Here is a 21058-nt window from a genome sequence, read left to right as displayed (position 1 = left end):
CCTTCCTATTTCATAGTGCACATAATTGAGTACATGGGTAAATACATACAATCAGACATATAGGTCTGGAAAGGACTTCAGGAAGTCATCTAGTCCATAGTTTCTCAACCTGTGGTATGCGTAACCCTGGGGGTACATGGGACACAGGCAGGGGCAAAAAACCCAGTGAAGGGAAGCGGACGGCAGCCGTCTGTTTCTTGGGACACTGGGTGGCAGCCGCCCGGCTCCTGCCCAGTCCCACCTCCCAAATGGAATCCCGGCAGCCTCCTGCACCCTGCGAGCTGAGCTCGCAGATGGATGGCTGCCACCTGTGCCCCGACTGAGCTGAGACACAACCTCCCACGCCCCGGTTTGAAGATGGGCAGCAGCTGCCTGCCCACATCCCCGGGTCCCAGCCTGCGTAGAAGCCTCCTCCACCCCAGTTCAGAGCAGGTGGCAGTTGCCGACCTCCCGGCTGGCAGCCAGGCAACCACCACCTGCAACTTGCCCAGGGGGCAGCTCCCCTCCCAGGCTCAAAGTCCAGTGCCCAGAAAGCCATGTGGAGAGCCCAGCAGCTTGCCCAGTCCTGGAGCTGGGCTCTACCCGCAGACTTACTCCTGCTCCTACTCTTTCTCTAGCTGAGCAGTGAAATTGACAACTATGACAGCCCCAGATTTTACCAGTATAAAAATCTTGAGGGGCCCACACAGTGTGATTTGCCCCAGGCCCGCACCCCAGTAGGAATGGCCATGGGGAGCGCTGCTATCCACTCTGGTGGGCCACTAGTGAGGTATCAGCAGGCACAAGTTCCCGCCTGTGTGAGGAGAACACCACGTGACCCCGCCATCAGGCCATAGTGATTGGCTGGCATTGACCTTTGCTCCTATATGGAGGACAGGGAAAAGGAAGGAAGGGAGAAACAGCAGGGGGTTTTATGATTTGCCACAGACACACAGCATTGTAGAACTCAGAACTCTCCTGCTTTATGAGAAGCACAGTCATCCAGCGGTAAAGGGGAAAAAGATTGCATTTCTCAGAGTGGAAAATTGAGTGTTGGGGTACTTATTAAAATTTTCAGAAGTTAGGGGGTACTTGCTACTTAAAAGGTTGAGAAACACTGATCTAGTCCATCCTGCCGTGCTCAGATAGTCTAGGATGGTATACAGGGTCCTATCCCTGTTGGGTGTTTAACTCATTTTTAAAAACCTCCAGTAATGGGGATTCCACAACCTCCCTTGGTAATCTATTCCAGCATTTAATTATCCTTATAGTTAGGAAGCTTTTCCTAATATCTAACCTAAATCTCCCTTCCTGCAGAATACCCCAGTGATTACTTTTGTCCTACCTTCAGAGGACACTGAGAACAACTAATCACAATCCTCTTTATATCATGGTTAAGTACAAATAGGCAAGAAGAAAAATCTTGGACTGACATGTTTATGAACTAAGGGAAAGTTTGGAGCCAGATCTGAAGTTCGCAGTTTGGACCAAGTCTCTAGTAGAGACTAGAAAAATCCTGTTTTCAAAGTCTTTTTGTAAAAATATATTTGCTCTTTTTCTAAGGATTGGTCAAGAATTAACTCAATACACAAAACACCACACCAAAATGTTCATGAGGAAAAAAAAGCCTTAGTAGGTATTCAGAGAGAAAGTGGGCAAAATTAATATGCTATGCCAGTAAGTGGTTCTAAGGGATTAACTTTGTATAACATACTGCAGAGCTGTAAAAGGGCTTCAGCTGTATCACCTTACACTCAACTCTGCATTTGGCCCAGTGTTTCTAAACATTTTACATTACAAACTGGTATTTCATACCAACATTAACAGAGGAAGGTGAGGGACTGAGGGTCAATTAACACCAAGTTTCCCTGGTGGAGGTGATTAGATGTCCTACTTTTCAGCAAGCCCACCTATTTTGACATTTATGTCATTCTTCTCCTAGCTGGAGGCAATAAGTTTCCCCGTTACAAAAGCAGGAAACTTTCCTATTCTAGATCCACACAGGAGGCTTGTATACATGCAGAGGACATTTACTATGCTTCTCTACTTATTGTTATGCTTTTGCCTCAGAAATGTATGCAATACAGTGTAAATTCCTTTAATTTTACTACTGAGGCTAGCAAAAGCCAATATATCATTATCATTGTGGATTTAAATTGCAGTGAGTTTATTTCAAAGCATGGTGCCTGAGTCAAGTGGGATACTCCTGCTACAAACACATTACTGCATTCTGCCAGCATTTATCTGAAAGACCATATATTAAAATAAATGTACTATGTGCATCCATTGAGATAGGAAATTCAGATGTGCAGAACACAGTGAATGCCTCATTTCATATACAGGTGCTAGGTGTATGTATACTGTAATTTTGCACATTTGTATGTAATGAGACATTCAAAACATACACAAGCAGAATTTATTTCTAACTTCTGAAATGATTATATTTCTTCAGTGTGTGGTGCTCCAGATAGCTCATGCCTGCCTCTGTATTTAAATTTTTGAAATAATCAAATGGAAAGTCATACTATGATTACATATGGTGAATATGATTTTAGCTGTTACTTGGAAACTACATTTTTTCCAACTTGCAAAACACACGTCTATGACCATGGCAAAACAGTATTAAAAAGTGAATTCTATTTCAGAGTTCTCCCCCAATCACTTAAAAGCATTTAAAAAAAAAAAAAAAAACACTGTTAAAAATGCATTTTAAAAACGAAAGAAAAATCCATTTGGCCATTTTTTAATTTCACGCCATGGAAAAAAACAAGCTGTGGGATTGTGTTTGTTTAACATTTAGCTGAGGAGTTTAAAAAAATTTCAACCAAAAAAGTAGATATTCTGAAAATATTATACTTAACCAGATATGTCTAACTTCAGGCATTTAACATTTCTCATTATCCAACATCACTGTGCATGCCCTAAACACACACCTTTTGAAGATAGTAGTGTACTAACAATTTCCTTGCATCGACAGCAGGGATAGGAGATTGGTGAAAATGACAGCCTTCTTTTCTACTTGCCGCTACCTCTCTAACTTGCCCACGCTTCAATGCACCTTCTCATCCTTCTCTCTCCCTTCTGGAGAAGTACAAACAAATACAGCAAGCACTGTGAATAAACATGTGCTCAGACCCCTGCAGACATAATGCCTCAGGAGCTCTGTGGAAGCAGTGTTCTCCAACCCACACCAGTACTCCTCAGGCTTGCAGAGCTTTAACAGAGTTCAGGATGTGCCCGTGTTTTGTTGACTGCTCGCTTCCAAGTATTTTTATGCTGAGCAGGTGGTACCAGATTTCAAAATACAGCCCAACAGCAGGCTGCCAGTACACTACAGACTTGATACATGGAGTAGACAATATTCTCTATATTACTGTACAGAGGCTAAGTTCCAAACACAGAACTATATTCATATTAGTGGAAGTAACTTCTCTTTTACAGCTATTAGAAAAGTAGTGTGAATATTAGTGTTTGCATCATGGTCAGCACTGGACAGGGGAGCTTGAAGAGATTAATGAACTTTCCCATCCTGTGACAGGGTGCTGGGGGCGAACCCCTTTGTCAGCCCCCTGCCATGCTAGCGTAGTTAGCAAAAGGGCAGCAGAGTAGGTAGCTGGGTTGGGGTTGATTGCCTGAGGGGAGGCAGCTGGGCAGAGGTGCAGAATGAGCAACTTCCCAGGGGAGTAATTACCCCACAAGCAACAGCTGGCCTAGAAGGTTTATAAGCCAGGCCAGAGGGTTTGGAAAGGGAGAGAGAGAGGAAAGGAGTCAGAGGAGGGACAGAGGAATTGCCTGTCTCCCTGGCCCTGAGCAGCCTCTGTGAGAACTGACCCAGGCAGGGCACTGTATGGGGGTGGGTACTTCAGACACAAGCTGTAAATAAACTACAGGTTACTGCAAGTCTGTGGGTCCTTGACTCCTTTTTGGTAAAGAGGGAGGCAGCAGGACCAGACCTGTTACACACCCAAATCAAATATCCAGCTGTTGAGGATCTTTTTTAACAGGAGAGAGTCACAGTGGTGCCATAAATCTCTTTTCTTCTGTAAAGACCACTTACCTGTTTCCAGCCCCTTTCTGGGCAACAGTTTGTCGTCTTCTGTCTCATCAGCCCTAGGGCTCTGCAAGCCAGGCACATGCAGAGCAGGTCAGAGGAGAAGACTAGAAATAAAGTCTAGTAATTGTCGGGAAGGGCCTGAATGGAGGCTAAGGAGTCCTTGAATCTAGTTTTCAATGAAGGGTGAGAGAATGAACATGGCCTACTACTGGCCTTCCAAGCATCCGAACAAATCCTGTTGGTGGTGAGGAAACCCCATTGACCACTGTTCATATTTCTTAATTCTCCACTAGATTATCTAACTGATAGTGAAAGGGGGAATCAGAGGGGAGCATGATATGGAGCTGGCTGATCCACAAGATTTAATTCACTTCTGCTCCTGATTAAATTCACAAATGAGTATTATTTGCCAGGTAATAATACCTCCTCATCTAATGTTTTTAGATATGGTATTTCAATTACGCCAAACTTTTCATGAACCATTTAATTCACCTCCCTTGATATAAAAGCACTGGAGAATACATTGTAGCAAAGAATTCTGTAGTGGCAATGGAATTAAATGATCTAATGGGTCTTTTCTACTAACCTGGATTTTTTTATGACTGGCATAAACAACTATACTTCCTATAATACAGTTCTACTGTGCCTGCAAATGTAACCTTGGTGTTGTACAACAATGATATATTTAATTTTTCCTATATGGACAACAGATGAGAGGATGAAGCTTCTCAGAATTTTAATAGAAACCTTATCTCTCTATAATGCAGGTTCTTATGCCTCTTGGAAAAGAAAACTTCTAATAGGCAAAGTTGGCCAAAATTATCCTGGTTTCTACTGCAGCTTTGAAGATTTCATCTTAAAGAACTCACAGGTCTTGTATCAATCAGTGTTGAGTGAACATCAAAAGGGTCAGAGGCTCTGTTTGGTTGGATGCTTGTGCAAGCCTCTTTGATCAAAGACAGTTTCTCACAAGACTTAGTACTTCCTGTGTTCGGATCACTAGACAGTTGAGAATTCTTTTTGTGATGTTGCCAATTTGGTCAAAGAAAAGAAGACAAATTGGTAAACAGAAGAGAAACTGGGGAAAGGAGGGGCAAAAATCAAAAGGTGTTCATTCAATTTTTTGAATCAAGTTTTGGGCTAAAGTTTTGTAAGTTATCTTTGATCCAAATAGGTTACCACATCTGTATGGTTTTATCTTTAGATTCACCACATAGACCACAGTACACATGCTTACATTGTATCAAGGGGTAAAAAAAAAAAAAAAAAAAAAGACTAGACCTAGGAATGAATGCCAATGCTACACTGATAATAAAACACCAGTACTAAAAGTCAAAAATTTTAACATGCTGAATACATACTATGTAGTATGCATGGGCACTCATCTCACACACACACACACACACACACACACACACACACACACACACACACACACACACACACACACACACACACCATTTTGTCTTGTCAATATAATTTTATAACATTAACCAAAAGAAAAAAAGGATAAGGGATAAAATGAAGTACATATTTTAAATCAACTGAATTGATGAACAGCCCCAAGCCATTATGACTCTTCATATATAGCATTTATTAACTGCAAGGAGTTATTTTCCATTTCAGTTATAAAGGAAAGACAACAGGGTGAATAAGGAGAAATGGAAAAGAAAAATGTTGCACACAATTCTGTTCCTAGACACATCTCTAGAACCACACCATTTCTCTAGACCTACTATTGACTAGCATGCAGATTCTGAAATGCCATTAGTCCCAATGTTCAGACTTGCAAGTTTTTCCTCACCACATTAAGGTTAAAAATGGGCAAAATTTGAAATTCTGCTCTGAGATACAATGCTGTAAAAACACTGCTATAATCCAGATGTTGGAGTAACTCCATTGACCACCACTTTTATACTAGTTTTACGGAGTACAATTTGTCCATGGTGCCTTCTTTGTGTTTACCAAGACAAGGAAGGCTGACCCTTTGTGAGGCCTGGTCCTGATGGACAGTAACTTAAATTTTCCACCACAAACCTGGTTCTTACTAAAAAGAAATTCTGGGACTTGAGGGTTAGAATCAGCCACAGCACGTCAGATTTCTTTAAAACCTCAAATAAATTAAACAGTCTTTTCTAACAGTGAAATTAGAGAAATCTCATAGGAATTAAGTGAGACAATAAGTGGCCGGGGGGTGGGGGGAAATACCGGTCTTCATGTTTTTTTAAAAGAAAAAAATGCTCAAATGGACAGATTTGAGCTTGGTACTGATTCATTCAAGAGACTTTTCTGAATAGTCACCAAATCTCACACAATTTAGCTAACTTGCTTAACTCCTCTTAAAATAAATCTAGTTTGCAGTTGCTATACACCCTCTTCAGACATGCGGGTCAATGCATCCTCAGAATTCATTGGAGATGGAAAGCAAGTTGAGAAAGTTTAGAAAAGGAGGCAGATAAAAGAAAGGTATGATCTACAGACCATGAACTATAGGAAACATCTTATAAACATGCCTTCGTGTAGGTTTGTTCTAACCTAAGTGAACTCCATTATGATCAATAATCCTTCAAGTGGATTCTAGCCAATTCCGGGAATAAAGATTCCCTTCCAAAAGAAGAGCAGGCAACAAAAGAGATAAGGATTGCAGCCAAAGGTAATGTGCAAGGTCATAGCCAAGATACAGCCGCCTACTGAAGCATCACATAAAAGTACCATGGCTCCATGCATAAGTATCTCCCATCTTAAAAACAAATTCCCATTCCCTTATTATTTTATATATTGAAGCGGAGTACTGCTTGAACAGATCTCAGTAATTTTAAAACTGCCAGTCATATAAATAATACATAGCAATTCTAAAAGGAAATGGTTTCAGTTTTCAAATTCATTTTGACAGCTGGGCAGAATCTTTTTTTTTGGTCCATCGCCTCCACAAGTGGAGCTCTCTATCTTCAAAGGGAAGAGTGCATTTTCCCCGAGACAAATTTCCTCACATCAGAAATTGGATTAATGCTAGCAATTGCTGTACACAACCTGGAAATCTTAACACCTATCTGAGTGAAGCTGTGCTTTTTTGTTTGGAGGAAAAAAATCCTACTTGAAAGTGTTTGTTTTTAAGGACTTTTGCTGCAGCAGTAAGTCAGGCAAGAGAAAAACATTTAAAAAATATATATAGATCACTTTTCCTCCACAGATCTCAAAGCAGTTTACAAAGTTAGGCAGTATTGTCCCCAATTTCACAGAAGGCAAAACTGAAACAAAGAGGTTAGGTGACTTGCTCAAGGTCACACAGCCGATCAACAGCATAGTTTGTTACATAACCCAGATGTTTTTACTCTTATTGTGGTGCTTGAGCCACCCTGGGTCCCACCTGTTCAATCAAATAAAAATGACAAAAATCTTGGTTTTCAACTAGTTTCAGATTTTTAAGGACAGATGCTCCTCAAGTATGAAAGGAAGGAGGCATGTATATATTAGCACATCCTGCTCTTCCTCGATCCAATCCTGTTTCCATTTAAGTCCGTTGTAAAACGTTGTTCTATGGAACAAAACTGGCCCACATTTATGAAGGATAAGCTTTGTCCATCTCCTTACCGGTGATACCACATCATTGTTTCTTTGGGTGAAGTAATTTTTCTCTTTTGATTAATCAATTTTATAAAATGCTGGTCTATAATTAAAATGTCAATGACAACCCATCCTCTAACAGGTTAAATGAATCAATGTTAGCCAGCTGGAACACAGAACCAAAAGCTGGTTGATCAATTGGAAATATCCACAAGTAAACAAAGAAAGGTTTTTTCAGAATCAGTTTCTTGGTTATATAGAATGTATAAAGTAGTATCTTTCTTGGTTATAATATAAGCCAGTCTTTAGGTGATGTAGAACACAATGATCAAATTGCCCTAAACAATGACTTCAATCAGCCTAACAATAGAAGCCTTAGTCTAGAGAACTATTCTGCAGCGGCAGGAGAATGAACTAGAGAAGAAAATGAGCTAATGAATCACCTAATTTCTCACACTTATTTGTAAGTCAAACAGCTGAAAAATAAACTACCTGGAACTCCTAGCATACCCTGGTTCATCTTCCGTCAGCAGCAAGTTGACGGCAGCTCTTCCCCAAGGAAATTTCCTCTTCGTTTCCCAATGCCTCTGGTTGAGGCCGTTTATGCATGATGGCCCTTATCTACACGGAATGGGTGGTTCCTGCCACAGAATTTATGCACACTGTTACCACTCCTTAAATTATATTCCAGATTCAGCACCTATTTTTCCCTTCCAGATAAATGTAGTCCTTATTCCTTCCCCAAACAGAGCTCTTGCTGCCATTGTTCACAGCAACACTTATCATCAAGTCTAGAATTGATCACATGTGCAGCTCAGAAGTCTTTTTCAACTATGGAGTGGGGTCAATAATTTAAATATGTGCCTTTAGATTTGTAATTCTGTTTCATGAAGATGAAACTTTGTGCCTTGACCTACAGCTCTATGCAGGGTGCTTTTTCAATGTCAGTTTCCCACACTGCCATGCACCTGAAATACTGAGCAGTTTCATGTTTCAAACCAAAAGCTTAGGAAATAGAACGTCCCTTATTCCAGACAGATGGACATCTATAACTATATATAGATGTCTGTAGGAGAGAAGTCCTATGCCAACAGATCTTATGGGGTTCACCCAAATGGGACTCCACTTCCTGGAAACTTCATAAGCAGCCCATGGGCAGTGTGTTGCACTGGCAGGGATATTATATCTGTGTCTGACCATTTTCTCGATATTACACAAAAGGGGATTGTGTGGTCTGTCAAAAGAGACGGTCTAGCTGATTGTCATGGTTATTGTGAGATTGCGGGAAATAATTTTAGCTAAAGCAGCATGTAGGATATGGTATTCCAAATCTATGGGGACTGAAGCCTATCAACTGAGGAGGAGGAGTCTGACTGTTGACCCAATCCACATGAGAACATCTTAGGTTTACTCTTGAGTAGATGCAGGCAGGAGATTTACAGAGAGAAAAACCAAGAGAGTTCTCAGGGCAGGATGGGGTGTGTGTGCATGCGCAAAGTTCTGGGGGGCGGGGAGGAGAGCAGGCTAAAAGATACTAGTCTAGGATTGTATAAGAGCAAAAGATTGGCCCATGTGATTATTAGTTACCAGAGGCGACTGTCAGCATGAGTGTCTCATGAAAAGTGGAACCCAGTTTTTGGCCACTTCATGTGCCACAAAAGCCAACCATTAGGTGAGAAATACCTTATTAGACAAGAAAGTAACTTGTTAATTATAGGCTACACATTTTTCTTTTACCTGTAACCTTATGTTTCCAAACCCCTTATTCTTGCTTTTATTTGAATCTTTACCTCAGGTTCAGTTACTTCAATTTGGTTTTATTATAAACCCATGTGTGTCCTATGCTAAGGAGAGTGTTGAACTGAGGTGAAGCCAGTGAACTATAGTGCAGTGTCTCCAAAGAGGCAGCAGATGAGTGTGCATTGCGGGTGTTCAGAAGATAGGGGACCGTGCATTTGAGTGTAACAAAGTGGGGTATATAAATTGCTAGCCTTCATGGGGAAAGAGCAGGGCTCACAGACCACAGGGCAGGGTGCCTGTGTTGCCAAGCAACAGGTGACTGTTTCCTGTCATGGGCACAAGACAGGGCTCCCACCCACTGAGACCTGGTGGTAGTGATTCACTCCAGATGTGTTGAGTAACACCAAAATAGTGTCACAGGGAGTTCTACCTGGGCAGGACAAGTGGATGGATATGGTCTTATCCACATTGAAAACTAAGTGCTTAACATTTCAGATCTAGATGTATATGAAGTTTAACATGATGAAATTCTGGAGAAGTTTGAGTGAGGTTGAAAATTAAGCTTAAATGGAAGTTAGCTTTACCCTACAGTTGTATGAAGCAACTCTAATATATCAGTATCCAGGAAAAAAACAACAACAAAAAATGTATTTTAAGGTTCGTAAAGCATTAATGGTCACTACAAACCACTCACCGGACATGCAGGCCTAAAATTGGAGACAGAACCTCAGAGCTAAAAGACAAATATGCTCAGTGTTGTTTTGTATTAAAGAAATAGTGTTATAAACAGACACACAAATTTAGCCTCAACACTCCTACAAGGTAGATATTATACCATTCCTATTTTGCAGATAGAGAAATTATATCAGACTGATCCTGCAGAGGAAAGAACTCTTCAGTATGCTCAAAGGTAGTGCTTAATTTACCTCTAATCCTGCAAGATATAGTAAAACAAAACCACTTCGCTCAGTGGATCTGCAGTTGATGGCAGTGCTATTGAAGTGGCAGAAGATTTCACAAAGGAGCTTCAGTACTTGTTTCCCTTGAGCTGTTTACACACTAGTGGAGGTTTCTTTATTCATAATACTAGATCCTTCCAGGACTGCTCAGCTATTCCTTGCAAGGACAAAAATCACAAGAGATAGAAATTGCATCTTTTGGGTATTCTACCTGAAGGCATCTCAGTGGCCAGTTCCTGCTTCTTGGCAAAAAGTCTGAGCTTCCAGCATCTCCCCCACCCCAGTCACACAAACCTACAACACAAACAAACTCCTATTACAGCTGCAAACATTTTCTTCATGGGAGAGTTTAGTTTGTTTGTGACAAGTGTCTGGAATCACTTGTAGTAAAATACATTTCAAACACCACAATTTATCTTAAAGAGAAAATGCATTGAAGGAATTATCAAACTCAGTCACACTAATACATTCATCCAAGCAAAACAACAAGAACTATATGCTCATGGCCATGAGAGCCTCAGTCCAATTTGGCATAACATATTTTGAGCTGCAATAAAGGCATTTCCCACTACAGCAGTCTCTAAGATGACCATGCACACTGGGAGCACTGACAAAATGAAGGCCTACAAGGATCCAGCAGAGCACTCAGCCAATCAGCTGCTTTATTCCACCATAGTAATCAGGAATTCTTTATTATCCCCTCCTTATGCTCCCTGGTGGCACTCCTATGGCATAAGTCTAGGGTGACCAATATGTCCTGATTTTATAGGGACAGTCCCAATATTCAGGGCTTTGTCTTATAGAGGTGCCTATTGCCCCCCACCCCTTGTTCGAATTTTTCACACTTGCCATCTGGTCACCCTACATAACAAGCCTCTCGCTTCAGCTACACTCCATGAAAAAACACAAAAAAAGTATGTGGAAAACAGCTCTCAAAAGCAAAAACCACTGATATCAAACAGGTAAAGTGGCAAGAGTCCAAACTGGACCTCAGATTGAACAGCTCCATCTAGAAGAGTGCACACTTTCACTGGGACTTAAATATTTCTATCCAATTGGTCTTCCTTCCATCAATGTTGGGAAACAGCTTCTCTAATCCTTCAGCACCAGAGTTTTTACCATCACCAATGCTGATGATTTTAAACTCAGATTTTTTTTTATTTTTTGCTCAGACCTGAAGAACCCCTGATTGGGGACAACAGGAATTATTGTTCTGTATTTTGCAGAAAGTGACAGAGCTAAGTTTTCTAGAATGATTGTCTTAATTCCTGGCACACGCCAGGTGTTCAAAAGAGCAAGATTTGCTAGCTGCTTGATGGCTTGCTTTTAAAATGGAATTCATCACTTACCTGTAACAAATATTCACTACGGCAGCCATAGTAGCCTTTCTAATTTGTCAGGACTACCAGGCCAGGGTCGCACTGGAAAGATGGGGCATCTATTGAGTCATTGCAATAGCTAGGGTCTGGAATGTATCCTAGACAGACTTTGCCTATGCTTTCCAGAACAGCTAAGCCCTGCCACTCTCCATACATTCCTAAAGAGTTACTGCAAGCTGGCACCTGGCATCAAGTAACTGCTAGGAATGGTGTCTTTCCTTAGCTATGATCACACCTAAGGACCCAGCTGCTAACCCCTCCCTAAGCATAAGTCTTCAACACTCAGTTAGGGTGCTTAGTAGCCCTGCTTAACTGAGTGCAGTAGCAATCAACAACAAGCCTCACTCAATATCCAGCAGCATGCTGAGCAGCTGCAGTCAGTACCTCAACTAATGCCTCAGTAACTTCACAATATCCAGCCCTCAGCGATTTGCCCAGTGTCACAAAGAAAATCCACAGCAGACCTACAAAGAAAACTCAGATCTCCTAACACCATATCATGCCCTACAAGACCATCCTTCCTCCCCAAGGTAACTTTATTTAGAAGCTTGGCCTGCTCTTTTGGTAGTCAACATCAATGCGCAAGATGTAAGAGTGTAATTACACTTCATAGACGCTGCCTTAGGCTATGTCTACGCTTGTTATGCTGCAGCCTGCAGATGTGCCACTGTAGTGCTTCAGTGTACATACTTACAATGATGGGAGGGGCTCTCCTGTCACTGTAGTTATCTCACCTCCCTGAGAGACACAGTAGCTAGGTTGACAGAAGAATTCTTCTGTTGACCTATAGCTGTCTACACCAGGGGTTAAGGTCAGCTATAATGTGTCGGGGGGGGGGGGGGGGGATTTTTCACAGCTATGCTCATGTAAGTTTTCATAGCTCAGCCTTCAGGTTTGAAGCCACAGCATGGAAGTACAGTGGTGGCTGTTAAAGCCAGTATATGCAAACTTACTGCACAGTGGAACCCAAGATACCAGAGCTTTACCCTTGGAACATGAGATAACTTGGTGCTAATTGTCAGTGAAAGTTGACTACAAAGATTTCCTATGCATCTGTACAGTTCCTAGCTCAATGATGCCCCAATCACAGCTGGGGCTTTTGGATATTACAGTATTTTATTGGTATTGCAGTAAGTCACAGCTTCTAAACCAAGACATACACAGCTGTTCATTTGATTTTGTAATACGAGTGCCATTTTAAAGAAAATTTATACTTGGTCATCTTTATGTAATCACTGTTTCATGTTGAAAGTTTAAATTTGAGTTTTTAATAGAGTAATATTACATTGCAGGGAGATCAGATCAGTGAATGTAAGATATCTAAACTGTGTCAACTAGTGCTCTTCTCTTACAAACAGTCTGGAGCATTCTATCAATTATGATGCATTTGTCAACATTAGGCAATTGCTATCACATCCTTTTGACAGATCAATGCACTAATCCTGTTAGTTTATATTTTCAGGATTACGCTCACATGAATGAAGCAAAGTTCACAGAAGATGTGGGATGATGAAATTTTGGTCAAATTAAGCATATGTTTACTTTAACTCCTCCTCCCCCTGCAAAAATATTAACCAAAAAAACCAGCATTGACTCTGCTTGATGCAGTTCCTTGTATTCAAACATTACATATGGTATTTGACAGACGTTATCTAAAGCTCTGTGGTATTACCACTGTAAACTGTTGTGTTCTGAACTATTACAGTACAGTGCTTGGGGAGGAAAGTGGCAAAGTACTCATCTCAGGCACACGTGGCAGATCACAACTTTGACATCCTTCTGCCCCTACAAGCGTATGTCTCTTGTCAAAATCAAACGGGAGTTGTGCAAATAAAAGGAGAACAGATAAACTGAACAAAAAGTGTATTTGTGAAACTGCAACCAGTCATCATTTACTATCACTTGGCCTTAAAACAGATTTCTTCATTATGTGCAAAGGAACTAACACTCAGCAGAGTGAGTTTTGAAAATAAGTGACGAATGATTGAACAAAAATGTGAGAAAAATTAAATGATACATTACCAAGCATAATATTCATAGGTAAATATATGAGATTATATATGGAAACGGAAATAAGAACCTCAAACTATTTTTTCTAAATTATATTAATTTGTAATCCTATGTATGTTTGTAATTGGAAGGTGAAAATTCATTGTTTGGGGAAATATCACATCAGGAGGAAAACAACCTGCATTCATTTCACCTACCTTTCAGGTGTTACTTCATTATTTCTCTGCTCCTGGATATTATACCTGGAGAAACAGTGAGAAAGTGCAGTGGTGATGTTTGCTGCTTCTGAATTTCTTTTAAAGTGAAACAGTGTTATAATAGTCTAATTCTGCATGCATTACCCTTTATACTAGATGAGTTTTGATTAGATCATATGACCATTATAGATGGAACAGATACATCATTATGAAGTAAAATCAATGCATCTGTACTTGCCTATACAAACCACATTATTTTTACCTGTCAGGAATAACCTTGCGTTTTACAAATAAGGACAAATATTTGTTTGAGTGTTATGATAGAGTTGGTCTATTCACTTAGGAGTAGTAGTGTTTAAGGGTTATCCCACTCTTTTCCTGTGGTGTGACCCTTTAAGGTTTGTTACCCAAAGGTCTAAGAAAGAACTGAACACCAGAAAAAGGGAGTACTGTTCCAAGATTCTGGAGACAAGTGCTTTATTTCTGAATCCCAGTTGAGTAAGCATGCATGCAGGGCCTTGGTTAGCCAGCAGGGATGCTATAGGTTGGTAGCAACATCACCCTCACACACACCCCTCCCCGCACAAGCCTGCTGCACAAAATGACTAAGCTGCTGCAATCTGGTGTCTTTTCTTGATATACTGTATTACTCCACTGAAAAACCACTGATAGAAGTGTTGCTAATAGCTACATAGACCGCCCACACTGCTGCTGGAGATCTGCCACATAAGTGGAGTGGCAGAATTCTTCCAGGTAAACACCCTTCCACAGACAATCCCATTTGATACAGATGTTTGCAATAAACATGTAAAATTTTCATTAGATTCTTTTCTATGTACTTCTACTGCCTAGAACATACGTTTGGAACTTCATTGTAGTGAGGGGGTGTGTCCTCCCTCCAAGACTGACAAGGAGGGACAGGCTTCCTCCCCCACAAACATAGGCTATATGTAGGACATTCTGTGACTTTCCATTGCAAATTGAGTGATGAAAAATGTTTAATTTGATACTTAACTTGCACACAAGGATAATGGACTATATAAATTTAACTTTTCATGTATCATTAGGATCATCCTTCACGCCTTATGTTGACATGGTAAATACTGTGTACTGATAGAGTTTTTTCCTCAGTAGAGGATCTCTGCCATTCAAACTCTCTCCCCTTTGCAGTCTGACAATTAGGTTTAGTGACTTTCACAGAACATTTTAAAACAGAGTCAACTATCTGCAAAAGAGAATCTTCATTTGATGATGCTTAAATCTTGTGTGGTTTAATTTCTATACACTTATATAATCATTGGGCTAACCACAAAATTCTGCAACACCTGGAAAAACAACACATAAAATGATGTCTTCTGTTCACCAGAAATGTCTATTAATTGGCATGGAAGGTCATACAGACAGATTCCCCAATTTAAAAGATTACCATAATTTTCAATAGAAAGGATGGTCCAGTGGTTAAGACACCACCATAGGACTTGGGAGAGCTGGGTTCAGTTTCTGATTCTGCCAAAGACTACATTACTAGACCTAGGCTACACAGGAAGTCTGCTCATTTCACTTCCCCATTTTGCAAATGGTAACATTAAGGGTAACTTAATTAAAGATTGTGACATACTCAGATACTACAGTGATGAATAGTATCTTTAAACATTTCCAATACTTTCCTTGGAGAAGGAGACAAAACTCAACCTCCATTAGTTTAATGGGAATGCCTAATAATTCCAAATACACCATGAAAAAAGTAACTTCAGTGGCTATAAAACAATGAGATCAAAATTTTCCCAAGTTCTAATTTAGAATTATCATTCAAATTGAACTGATATTCAAGAGACCAAATCAACACAAAATCCTCCTAATAGCTTCCACATAGTCCAGTGCTGTAGACATCTATTTTCCCCTTCTACACACATTAAAACTAGAGTCAATTTTTTCAGATTTTGGCATCTAAACTAAGGCACCCAAATTTGCATTTGGAATCTCATTTGAATTTAAAACAAAGGCCTGATTTTCCAGTGCTCATCACCTCGTACTTCACACTTAAATCAATGGGAGCTTCAGGTGCTCGGCATCTATGAGAATTTGACCATTTCTTTAGCTACTTACATTCATATTTAAGTGGCCATGTACATTTGAACTTCGCTTAACTGAGCATGCAAATTTTTTGCCTGATTCCGATTCAGTGTTTTCAAGGCCAGGAAGGAATATTACAAAGAATCTGACCTCCTGCCTCACAGAGGCCATAGAATTTCACCGAGTTCTTCAAGCATCAAGCTCCATTGCTTTTCGTTGTGCTAGAGGACATCTTGAGCAAATGACATGGGGTTAGAAGTACTGCTATTTACTTTTTGTTTTTGAAGAGTCTTATTCTATTCTTACTCTAATGAAAATCACGAGTAAACTTACTTGAATTCAGAGTTTGAGATGTAAAAGCTCTATCAAGCCAGACTTTTAATAAAGTGTGTACATGTACCTAGAAAAATCTAGTGGGCATGGTCATTTAAATAATAAAATGTGCAAACAAAACATACAACCCTCAGAGTACTTTACGTATATTTTAAGTCTACAGAATCAGTTACTTCTGTGTTTTTTAAAATGAGAAAGTTTTTAAGATGTATTTCCTTCTCTGCACTGTTTTTCCTGTGCACTACCTGTGTTTGCACCTGGGATATTTGTTTACATCATAAAATATGTTTCTGACAAACATTTACATGAACAATACATTTTAAACAGCAATTAATTCCATAAGAAAAATAGATTGCCTCAGAACAAATGGTGATAGAATCCAGGAAGTGAACTATCACACATATGGTTCCTGCTTAATTTCAGATTGAGTGCAAATGCAAGTCTCTTCAATAACTATGTTTTTATACTTCAGCTGTTAGAGCATTATCCCTCTTTGCCTCTCTGTGATCCTGTCTGAACAAGACAATTTCACCATTTTAATTAGCTGCCTTGTTACTATTTCCTCTTTTTTTAAAGGGGAAGTGCAACAGATCGTTCTAAATCTGTCTGATTTGCTTAAGCGGTAAATCACATGATTTTCCACTAAATTAAAGTGTGCTAAAGGCTGTTTTAAGACTGCCCAGATTCTTTCAGGACCTTCACTGCAACATCAGCCCTAGAGGCCTGGAAAGATGTTTCTCAGATTGCATACAGCTGTTTTTTCTACTGAATATCTCATTTTGTTTTTAAGGTGAGTAAATAAATTGCCATAGAAACATACACCGGGCATTCATTCACTAAATCATTTAAAAATGCTGAAGTGCAGTGACTGACATTCAGATTTAACAGCTGAAGATGCAGTCTCAGGAAAGTCACAGATGTGGGCACATCACCCGGCTGAATGTGTTCAAAGAAAAGGCTGTCCTGCTGCATCCTCTAGAAATCCTAATGAAGCTACCTCTATTTTTATGTTATATTTATATTATACACAAACACATACAGAGTGTAGCTTGTACACACACGTACAAGGGTGTGTGTATGTGCAAAATGTCTCATCTTTCAGATGAGACATCTAACTGGAAATCTCATGTAACCATTTGTGAATGGAAATGGTATTTTTTTTTGTTTGTTTTTTGCAAGGCTGAACATGTTAATTCCCCATGTTCTGGCCAAATTCCAATTACGCTACATCCTTCCTTAGACACTAGTGTTCAATGTTATGCAGTGTTGCAAACACTGAAGCAGAACTGTATGCATGTTATATGCCTGTGTTTTCAGTGATTGGTGAATTATAGATACGTTCTGTTAGGTGTTTTGGGATGAAGAGTGATGTGTTTAACTTACTATATATAGCAATGTGAGTGTTATATATATAAAACCAGATAGCCTTGTCAATACTATCTACCCTATTCTTCTGCTCACAACTTTACCTGGGTTTTTTAAATTGAACAGAGCGCAGGCTACAAAAAATTAATGTTTAATAACCATTCTCCACCAGCACGTGGCAGGATAGTAGAAAAGAGCATATACACATTATGAAAATTGGATGCTGGTCATGTCACCTAGATTGTCTTTATGCAAGTTTATCCACAAGGCAAAGATGCATTAGTATAATTCTGACAAATCCGTACCTATCAAGTCAAAATATTACATCATAAGTCACTTTAACATGATATTTCATGGATCAAGAAAGTGACCCGGGAACTTGCTAAGGTTCTGCAATCTAAGCTCTCAAGACAAAATGTTGCCCCAAAAAAGTCTGAAAGACCCCAAAAATATCTGTACAGGTGGCAACTATAGAGTCATTTCTAACCTTCCCCAACTGGCAATAAGGTTGGTTGAAAGGGAAAGCACTCTAGGAATGAAACAGCGGGATTCCATGGAATTCTCTCAAGACTGTCAGTAGAAAACAGATTAGTAATTCAATCAGATATCTTCAGAAAGTTGCAGAGCTAGGGTAAGGAGTTCTTAAATTGCTCATAGGCCTTGTCTACACTAGCACTTATTCCGGCAAAACTTTGGTCATTCAGGGGTGTGAAAAAACCACACCCCTGAGCAACATAAGTTTTGCCAGCATAAGCACTTGTGTAGACAGTGCTAGGTCCTCAGGAGATGCTCTCCCCCGACATAGCTACCGTTGCTCATTTACGTGGTTTTATTGTCATAATGCAGCTACACAAGTGCTCTTACAGCATCATAACTGTACAGATACAGCTGTGCCAGTGCAAGTTTTAAGTGTAGACTAGCCTAGAGAGTTTGTGTCCCTCCTGTGCAGAAGTGCCTTTACTTGCAGTGCTGGAAATTTGATTGGGAATAGCCTATTAAGGAAAGGCCACATAGGACTTCAGAAATCATGAATATGCCTAAACCCTGCCTCAGGGAGGAGGTTGGCCTCTTTAATATTACAACTGGCCAACACATAGAGGCAACTTATTTCATCATTAGCAGAGGTAAATTATATACAATTCAATTATGCATCTTTACAAACTACTCTGTGCCTATAAAAGATTTGTTTGAGGGAAGTTCAATCAAATTTAAGACAAATCATTCCTGGGCAACCACTCAGATTTACCTGGAATGCACAGCTTGTTTTCAGCACATTCTATTTTTCCCTCTCCATGAAGACGGTTTGCTTCAGATGCTCCCCTACCCATCCAGTCAAGTCTATGCTAGGGAGGGCTGCTCATTTCAATTTTTTGAAGTTTTTTTGGTTCTGCTTTTTCCTAGTTCTGATTTTGATCAGCTAGAAAACACCTTAATCTATACAGGATTGTCTGCCAGACATGTCAATGTAGAGATATCCACAGAGACTTAATTAAGCATATTCAAACATCTGGGTAATGGTCACACTGTGTAAGACAGCAGAGGTAGGCATCAGCTATGCATTCATGTAAATGAAGGAGACAGCTCCTGCAAGTCAGCATCCTAAAAGCTACCATTAGATATATTCCATGGGCCAGATATAAAAGAACAGCCATACTGGGTCAGACCAATGGTCCATGTAGCTCAGTATCCCATCTTCTGCAATGGCCAGTGATAGATGGAAATGAATAGAACAGGGCAATCAAGTGATCCATCCCGGCATCCAGTCCCAGCTTCTAGCAGTCAGAGGTTCAGGGACAACAAGAGCATGGGAGCATCTTGGCTAACAGCCACTGATGGACCTATCCTCCATGAACTTATCTAATTCTTTTTGAATCCAGTTTTACTTTTGGCCTTCGTAACATCTGCTGGCAATGAGTTCCATGGGTTGACTGTGCAATATGTGAAGTACCTCCTTTATGTTAAAATTAATAGGCAGCAGGTTTAAGACTATCAGATGACCCCTGGTTCTTTTGTTGTATGAAGGGGTAAATACTTTATTCACTTTCTCCATATCTTTGGATGATTTTATAGACCTCTATCATATCGCCTCTTAGTGGTCTCTTTTCTAAAATGAGACATCTCCATCTTTTTAATCTCTTCTCTCTGTTTCATACCCCTATCGTTTTTGTTGCCCTTCTCTGTACTTTTTTTTTTAAGATGGGTGACATAACCCATGCAGTATTCAATGTGTGGGTGTACCATGGATTTATGTAGTGGAATTATGCTATTTACTGTCTATTCCTTTCCTAATGGTTCCTAACTGATACTGGGCCAGGAAAGCTTAAGCCTAGCATGCTGAAATATGCCACCCCACCCCCCCCCCCCCCCCCAAAAAAAAAAAAAAAAAAAAAAAAACACCACCACACACCAAAACACCAATCTTTGAGGACATGTTTAAAAGTATTGACATGGTAATTGGAGCCATTCCTTGTAGATAGTTAGCCAAGCCATGTTAAGTAAACCCAAGTGTTTGAAATGCAAGTGTATTGGTGGTTATTTGATGTTCTTTACCTATATCTTGCTAGAGGATAACAATGTAGATAAACTGCTTTCCTGTCTATTACTATTGTTCTATTGATTCAGAAATCAATAAGGAATATTAACATTTAGATGAACCTTGGATGTATCATCTGTATTTCTCTGAGGTTTAAGAAAACTGTCTATTAACTGTTTAATGAATAATTACCAATGTGCACCTAGAAAGTAGAAGACAGGTTACCTCAAAGGTACAAATAAATACCTATTATGCACCCAAGAAGTACCTGCTACAATGTCTGCTGTCAAGTGGCTATCATATGCCTGCTAAAAGACTATAAAAGAAGTTTCCAACTCAATCCTGTTTATTGTAGGACTGCTTAAGCTTTAACATGAAAGGTTTGAGTAACAAGCCTGAGTTTAAAACAAGAGTTCTGTAGCACTTTAAAGACGAATATATTTACTTTCAGCAGGCATAAGCTTTCGTGGGCTTCAGCCCACTTCCACAGATGCAGTTGGTAGAAATGATACAGCAAATATTGGCAATATATATAGGAGGCAACATATACATATCCAAAGGCATAGACAACAGTGGGGTAGGTGGATGAAAGCCAGGTACTTGAGACCTAATGACAACCATTGAGTAGGAGGTGAGAATGAGTGATCAGAGCAAATTACTTCTTGTAATGAGATGACACATTCAAACTGGGTTTAAACAGGGATTTGGAATGGCTAAGTTTGCAGATAATTTCTAACTCAGTAGTTTCTCTTTGGAGTCTGTTTCTGAAGTTTTTTTGTAGAAGTATAGCAACTTTGAGGTCAGAGACAGAGTGTCCTGGGAGATTGAAGTGTTCTCCAATTGGTTTCTGGATGTTATTTTTTTTTTGTTTG

General features: G+C 39.9%; 1 protein-coding gene across 2 annotated transcripts in view; it reads right to left on the bottom strand.

The window, feature by feature from the left end:
* The window catches only part of ARHGAP24 (Rho GTPase activating protein 24), a 463741-nt gene that overhangs the window by 437866 nt on the left and 4817 nt on the right, over positions 1 to 21058 (bottom strand). The window contains exons 2-3 of one of the 2 annotated variants that reach the window (XM_067557109.1): positions 13883 to 13927; positions 8090 to 8238 (exon numbers count right to left, since the gene is read on the bottom strand). In XM_067557109.1, the coding sequence (XP_067413210.1) occupies positions 8090 to 8117 (28 nt within the window). In that variant the 5' untranslated portion in view covers positions 8118 to 8238; positions 13883 to 13927. The remainder of the gene's footprint in view (positions 1 to 8089; positions 8239 to 13882; positions 13928 to 21058) is intronic. The other variant, XM_067557111.1, reaches the window with a different exon arrangement.

The sequence above is a fragment of the Emydura macquarii genome, unplaced genomic scaffold (assembly GCF_026122565.2).
Source record: "Emydura macquarii macquarii isolate MOO-44397 ecotype Brisbane River unplaced genomic scaffold, CSIRO-AGI_Emac_v2 contig_1790, whole genome shotgun sequence".
In the NCBI taxonomy this organism is placed as follows: Eukaryota; Metazoa; Chordata; order Testudines; family Chelidae; genus Emydura; species Emydura macquarii.
The sequence above is the reverse complement of the archived record's forward strand: the minus strand, read 5'-3'. Positions and strand labels throughout refer to the sequence as shown.